The sequence below is a fragment of the Ranitomeya variabilis genome, chromosome 1 (genome assembly GCF_051348905.1).
Source record: "Ranitomeya variabilis isolate aRanVar5 chromosome 1, aRanVar5.hap1, whole genome shotgun sequence".
NCBI classification, from domain to species: domain Eukaryota; kingdom Metazoa; phylum Chordata; class Amphibia; order Anura; family Dendrobatidae; genus Ranitomeya; species Ranitomeya variabilis.
The window spans coordinates 1,097,732,978-1,097,741,153 of record NC_135232.1 but is presented as its reverse complement, the minus strand read 5'-3'; the positions used below and the strand labels follow the sequence as shown (position 1 = coordinate 1,097,741,153).

Sequence of the window (8,176 nt, the reverse complement as noted above, 5' to 3'; positions counted from 1 at the left end):
AGTCTTAAAAACAGCTTCAAACTGCTTCAGGAAACTCTTCAAAAAAGTAAACACTCCTCTGAAATCTCTCCAAAAAGGAACATTCTGATAATTATATACATATTACTCCCCCCCAATACTATAACCCGTGCATTATGGCTATAGTTATTATTTCATTTTTTTGTTTTCATATTTCTCAGTGTCGTCATTACAACATGATCACTAATGATCAGGAATTCAACTGCAACAAATATAATAATTATTCCAAATATTTATCTTTTCAGATTTTAGATACCATTGTTGCTAGGAATAAAGGGATGATTGGGGGGCACCAGTAACTCTGCCCATCTCTGCCCAGACTCATGAACAAGGGACTATATTCAGGTTTTATTTTGTTTTTTTGTTTTTTCTAACCAACTTAGGAAGTGGTTAAAAACAAATAGTCAAATAATAAAAGACTGAAAGCCATCTCAACAATAGGTGTTATTAGTTACTAAATCATGGGAATGTCCTCAATGGTGCTGAGGCTTGGATCAATAAGACCAGGAGGACCCGAGCTCCAGCAACTGAGTCCTGAGCACTGAGTCCTGAACACTGAGTCCTGAGCACTGAGCCCTGAGCATTGAGCCCTGAGCCCTGAGCATTGAGCACTGAGCCCTGAATCCTGAGCTCCAGCCCTGAGTCCTGAGCACTGAGCCTTGAGTCCTGAGCACTGAGCCCTGAGTCCGGAGCACTGAGTCCTGAGCACTGAGCCCTGAGTCCTGAGCCATGAGCACTGAGTCCTGAACACTGAGCCCTGAGTCCTGAGCCCTGAGCTACAGCCCTGAGCACTGAGTCCTTAGCACTGAGCACTGAGTCCTGAGTCCTGAGAACTGAGCCCTGAGCTCCAGCCCTGAGCACTGAGTCCTGAGCACTGAGCATTGAGCACTGAGTCCAGAGCTCCAGCCCTGAGCACTGGGCCTTGAGTCTGGAGCACTGAGCCCTGAGCCCTGAGTCCTGACCACTGAGCCCTGAGGCCTGAGCTCCAGCCCTGAGCCCTGCGCATTGAGCCCTGAGCCCTGAGCATTGAGCATTGAGCACTGAGCCTTGAGTCCTGAGATCCAGCCCTGAGCCCTGATTCCTGAGCACCGAGCCCTGAGCCTTGAGCACTGAGTCCTGAGCTCCAGCCCTGAGCACTGAGTCCTGAGCTCCAGCCCTGAGCATAGAGCACTGAGCCCTGAGCATTGAGCATTGAGCACTGAGCACTGAGTCCTGAGCCCTGAGCCCTGAGCTCCAGCCCTGAGCCCTGAGTCCTGAGCATAGAGCCCTGAGCATTGAGCACTGAGTCCTGAGCTCCAGCCCTGACCAATGAGCCCTGAGTCCTGAGCACTGAGTCCTGAGCACTGAGCATTGAGCATTGAGCACTGAGTCCTGAGCATTGAGCACTGAGTCCTGAGCCCTGAGCTTTGAGCCCTGAGCCCTGAGTCCTGAGCATTGAGCACTGAGTACTGAGCCCTGAGCATTGAGCCCTGAGTCCTGAGCCCTGAGCCCTGAGCGTTGAGCACTGAGCATTGAGCACTGAGCCCTGAGTCCTGAGCACTGAGTCCTGAGGATTGAGCCTTGAGCCCTCAGTCCTGAGCATTGAGCACTGAGTCCAGAGCACTGAGCATCGAGCCCAGAGCCTTGAGTCATGAGCACTGATCATTGAGCACTGAGTCCTGAGCACTGAGTCCTGAGCACTGAGCCCTGAGTCCTGAGCACTGAGCACTGAGCCCTGAGTCCTGAGCACTGAGTCCTGAGCATTGAGCCCTTAGCTCCAGCCCTGAGCCCTGAGCACTGAAGCTGCTATTGAAGCAGGGAATGTGACTGCTGTTACAAATTACAGTCTTCAGGTTGTATAATCCTGGATAAATCTCTTGGTCACAGTACATGTTACTGAGTTTTGTGACCTTACACAACCCTACAGCATTAATCCACCTAACAACCCCTCCAGCACAGAGTATACAGCCAGTCTATGCACTGTTCTCCCTTGTGCATAGAAATACATTGTTACCAAGTTCTGACCAGAAACAGGACAAAAGCTTGGAAACTTTTCTCTATGACACAAATATAATATCACCTGCAGGGGAAAGTGTAGCACACAATGAACTAATGTGATTATAATACGCTGTTATATGCAAGTGGCAACACACAAAGTGTAAAAATAATGATGACAAAATAATAAAGGACCAAGATAAGAAACTCTGACCAAAGATAAAAAAAAGAAGAAGCTGGAGCAGCCTTCCTCAAGATCTCATAAATCTGTTCGTTTACAACCCTTCAGTGTAGAGTTGAATTTTATTAGTCCTTGTTAACCTCTGAGGCCAGACAAGTCAGAGAATGACAGATTACAACACTCAATGTGAGGTCCACCCTGCTCCTTAGAAAATGGTGACTTTGAGATAAATTGTATTATTAATTTATTTATTTATTTATTTAATTATTTATTTAATAATAATTATTCTTATTATTTTTATTATTACTATTATTATTCCATTATTATATGCACTTTATCATTGTAATATAACATTAACCCAGTTAGAGACAGAGTTATAGATATAGAGACTGCAGAGGTTTCAGTTATTATTATTAATTATGATGATGATTATTATTATTATACTATATTATTACTTTATTATATAAAGTTATATAATATACTACATTTTAAATTATAGTAAAATCACCCAGACTGCCCGGATTTGTTAAAGCTTGTCACAAACCAATAAAAAGGAGAAATTACATTTCATTATATTTATTATACGTATTTAGTATTGTTTAATTAACGCCCTCCCCACGAAAAAAAAATTAACAGTAAGCAACTCATGCTATAAAAAAGCATAAATATAATAATTATATGCAAAACTAGATTTAAATTTGCTTACAATTGTATGAACTATCAACAATAATCAACACATGCTATAAAAAAGATAAATTATGCACAAAAGTAGTTTTAAGTTTACTTATAATTGTATGAAATATCAACTTTAGATTTGGGGGAAAAGTTTAGAATCAGAATTGACCACCTATGCTCTTTTACTACAATTCAAAGCAGTCATATTTATTTTATTACAACAAGAGGCTAAAATTGTCACCCAAAATTCAAGTTTAGGAAACTTTCTGCCATTTTTAAAAATAATATTATTAATTCTGCTAATAATTGGACAGAGAATTAAATAGATATTTATTATTATTATTATTATTATTATTATTATTATTATCAGAACACAAATGCATAGAGATTTATTTTTAATTACACTATTTTTAAGGCATTTGGATTAATTTAGAGAAAACTTGGGTGTCTGCACAAATTCTACATAAAATACCTATAAATGCTATACAAGAGTACCATAAATAGAACTCATTACTAAATAGGTGAAAAATCCCCAATTATTTTCTTAACTATAAATATTTACATTTAGTTAATCCCCAATTAATTTTCATTTCTAAACTGTAAATATTTATATTTCATTGTTTAAATATATAACTAATTTCTCTATTGACATAAAAAATCACCATTCATTCATGTCTGTCATCTCATGAAATAACTTAAACTAAAAATCAAACTGCAAGAAATTCTTCAGAAGTACAAAAAGAAAAAGTTTAATTGCCGCATTTGTCATCTGTGAGCCCCCAAGGTAACGTTATTGCACGTTTTCAATTCCAATGCATAAAATCAAGTAATATGTAAGTAGCAGATATGCAGTTAATTAATACAAAATTGGATAAAAAGTCCAAGTCTTTTTTTTTTATGTATCTCAGTCAGACAAGTCCAGTCATCTGAGATCTTATATAGGGCACTGAGTTGGGGAAAGTGGCCAGGGGGTAATTGACAGCACTGGAGAAGCCCACCAATGGAGGAGAGATATGTGGCAGGCTGAATCCCAAGGAGCTGGCAGGTGAGTTCTCATGGTATATTATAGGCACCCTTACTATCCTTTGGGTTGTGTGGGACATGTTGGCAGCCTCCAGGTCTGCAGCAAGTTGTCTTTTCCATTTATTCCTGCGGTTCTGGAACCAGATTTTGACCTGGGTCTCTGTGAGGTGGAGGGAGGCTGCCAGCCCTGCTCTCTCAGAGCTGCTCAGATACCTCTTTACATCAAAGGTGGATTCCAGCTGGAAGACTTGGCTCCTGCTGAAGACAGTGCGAGTTTTCTTCTTTCTGGAGGATTTCTGGTCTGAGTCCTGCTCCAGTTTCTCCTCTTCTTCTTTACAGTGGAAGCCCTCCTCTCTTTTGTCTTCTGACCCATCGCTGTGCTGTTTTCTGTAGGTCCTACATCGTCTCTCTGAACCTTCTGAGATCTCCGGAGAATCTCGGTCACTAGCTGGAAGGAACAATGAAGAAAAGGACATTAGCAATCTTCTGGAAAATAGGATTCATTGCTCATTATTTGATAGTAATCACACAGTCCAGCTGGCACAGGAACGGGTTAAATACTGATAATGACTTCTGAGAAAGTTCTGGGGCAAAAAAAAGGGGGAAGTTTACTCTGGGACCTCAGGTCTTCTGTCAGCTGCTGTATAAAATTGTGAATAGTACATCTGAAGATAGACACATAGATATAACATAGATAGATGGATAGATAGATAGATAGATAGATAGATAGATAGATAGATAGATAGATAGATATTAGATGGATAGATAAATAGATATTAGATGGATAGATAGATATATGATACATAGATACATAGATAGATAGATAGATAGATAGATAGATAGATAGATAGATAGATAGATAGATAATAGATGAATGGATGGATAGATAGATAGATAGATAGATAGATAGATAGATAGTTAGATAGATAAATAATAGATGGATGGATAGATAGATAATAGATAGACAGATAGATAATAGATAGATAGATAATAGATAGATATAGATAGATAGATAGATAGATAGATAGATAGATAGATAGATAGATAATAGATAGATAGATAGATAGATAGATAGATAGATAATAGATAGATAGAAAGATAGATAGATAATAAATAGATATTAGATAGATAGTTAGATAATAGATAGCTAGATATTAGATAGATAGGTGATAGATCAAAAAAAATAAAAGGCAACACTCCAATATTGAAAGATAGAAAAATATGTATAACTCATAATGGCAATAGCGACGTTTCGGACCATCGGTGGTCCTTTCTCTTTCCTCAGTTGGACCGAAATAGATAGATAGATAATAGATAGATAGACAATAGATAGATAGTTGTTATTGACCTGTAAATGGGTTCTATGTACTTTAATGTGCTGATGTAGCAATTTAGCGCAAAATATAACGATTTTGGAGTGAAAACGTCTATCCAGTTATGTTCCTTTACGATTTTTGATTCCCTTATCAGTTTTGCTATTTGTATGTCCTAATCGAAAGGATCACAGAACTATCCCTCTAAATACTGTTAATATTATTGTCCTCCAATGATTATAAGTCAGTTCTGTAAAGTAATCTTCAGAATGTCCTGGAGATCATCATCATCATCATGAAGATCATCACCTCTCAGCACCAGGATATATTTCTACTAAGACCTGTGCTATATATTAGTAGCAAACCCCTAAAAAAGCAGGGCCTGTATCATAAAGATGAGCTAATATGGCAGCTTTCCCTGAGGCCTCCCAGATAAATCATTATTCCGACATAATCCTCAATGTTGCACCTGAGTCACCTCATTCTTTGCTCAGACTTTGACAAACTTGAAAGTCTGTAGGGTGAGAAATGTGAGTAATCGCTTTATAATTGTACAGTATGAAAAGTACATTCTGCAGCCAATAGTCTCCCAGACATAATAGTAATATGAAAATCACAATATATTAAGGGATATATTATTATTGGCAGAATATTCCAATAATATTAAATATATATATATTATAAGTCATAATAGCAACAGTACAATTATATATATATATTATACATTATTTTAAAACTGTGAACATTATTATTAGTAGTAGTAATAGTAGTTTTGTAATATAGTGGCTTAATAACAGTGGTTTAGCCATTGTATAATATAAATAATTAAAATTAGATACATATTGTAAGTATAACTATATAATAAATCCCATTATTACTACATGAATATTATAAGTATTAATTATATCATTATTACCATTCGTATTATTAAAATGAACATTACACACATCACAATCTATATTAATACTACTCCTGTTGTTTGCATGAGGACATTATGCACATTATAATTTATATCATTACTTTTATAGTATGAAAATTCCATAGGGTATCTCTTAATATTATTATTCCTCCTCCCACCCCATAAAGTAATATTTTTAGTAGTAGTAGTAGTATAATTATTGGCTTCGATGTGACTATTGCATAACTTCCTTCATCACTATTTGATCATTATGGGCTTTATATATCTTATAGTTATTTTACAAACATTGAAACAATTTTTGGTATTAATATTACTATAAATACTATTGAAACTACATGATAATTGCTAAACTGTCAATTATTATTATTATTATTATTATTATTATTATTATTATTATTATGCCATTATTACTTATTATTATTACTTCTCCTACCTTTTTTTCATGCATCTTCATTATTCTCACTATTATTTGGGCATGGTATGATTATCACATTATTATATTACATCCCACAATATTTATGTGCAACATGACTTCCTAGAACTCCATTATTTCCTTGTAGGAGGAAGTCAGGAGGCATGAAAGATCCCTGGTGTATGGATTGTTGGTTGTAATAACTAATGCTGGCAGCACCCAGGCACTGCTGACACTTACTTTCCGGACTGGTGCATCCAATGTAGGCGGCCTGGGCCTTCCTGCACCACTCCATGGTGTCTTCTCGGAGAGGATAGCCGCCCTGGGAGCTGTAGTTGTAACAGCACACACTGGTGAAGTGGCTGCCCGCTGGTCGCACCGTTGGCTCATCCGCTGCCTTTTTCTTGTCTTCCTTAGCCTCGGTGCCCAGTAGGTTCTCGATGAAGAAGGAGGACACCCTGGCAGGGGTTGAGCTCTGGTTTTCCGTGGAATCATCGGGCATCTTCGCTGAGGTCTCCAGTGATGGTGGCAGCAGAGGAGATGGTCACGATGCGCAATGATGATGCGTCAAACTGTGCGCACCGCACTGGCTGCCTTGTGTCTATAGGAAGAAACGTCAGGCACAGCCTGCTGGGTGAGCGATCATCTCACATTGCTGCATGGAAGAAGGAGAAGAAGAAAGGAAGAAAGGAAGAAAGGAAGAAAGGAAGGAGCCTGCTGCCAGCCCTGCTCTCCCGGCTCACAGACGCATAGTACAAGGCGACACAGATCTCCTGCAACTTAAACGCTTTTCTGCAGAATTCTCCAATTGGATGAGCTGGAGGAACAAATTGGATTATTGCAGGAAAATAAGGAGAATGACTCCCGATGAGTTGACTTCTCTGTGCTTAGTAGTGTGCGCCTGGGGGCCCTACAAGTGCCCTGTCAGTCAGGAGCTTTATTTAGGTCAATTAGGGAAGCAAATGAAACTGCAGGAGAAAGAGACAGAGAGAGAGGAAGAGGGAGAGAGAGGCGAAGGCTGGAATTCCCAGGAGAGGAGAGAGGAGGGGAGATAAAGGGCTGGCGAGGGGAGGGGAGGAGATGGAGCCAAGCTCAAGGGGTGAGGTTAAAGGGCTGAAAAAGGAGAGAGGGAGAGAAAAACAGTGGGAGTGTGAAAGGGAAAGTAAAGGAGGACAGCAGATCCATACAGCAGGTGAATGGAGGCGGGCAGGAGCAGCCTGGGCTTCTCAGATAGGATTTGTGCTATTAGCTGTAGAGTTCATGAATAAAATGCTATAATGTCATAACTGGGGAATGACAAAGTGCTGCAGCTCATCGTCATCGGTCTGCAAATGGTTAAACGAAACACAATAGTTACTAGTCGGCCCTTTAACGACCGAGGTGGCCTCTTAAGTGGCTTTCAAATGAGAGCAAATGCCACAGGCAAGGGACCCTGGCACAGACACCGTGCCCCTGCCCGCCTCCTTGCCCTGCTCTCTATGGCCAGCACGGCTGAGCTCCGAAAAGAAGGACGTGGCAGGGCAGGCAAACAGGCTGCTCAGTGTGCCAGGGAGGCGAGGAATAGCTAATATTATATATATATATATATATATATATATATATATATATATATATATATATATATATATAGTATTAGCTACTCCTCGCCTCCCTGGCACACT

General features: G+C 39.3%; 1 protein-coding gene across 1 annotated transcript; it reads right to left on the bottom strand.

The window, feature by feature from the left end:
* Positions 1-3,570: 3,570 nt before the first annotated feature.
* On the bottom strand, positions 3,571-7,676 carry HMX1 (H6 family homeobox 1). Its single transcript, XM_077279093.1, has 2 exons — positions 6,756-7,676; positions 3,571-4,319 (listed from the first exon to the last, which is right to left on the bottom strand). Exons 1-2 carry the CDS (start codon positions 7,015-7,017, stop codon positions 3,757-3,759), a joined length of 825 nt encoding a protein of 274 aa, XP_077135208.1. The 5' UTR covers positions 7,018-7,676; the 3' UTR covers positions 3,571-3,756.
* Positions 7,677-8,176: the final 500 nt, after the last annotated feature.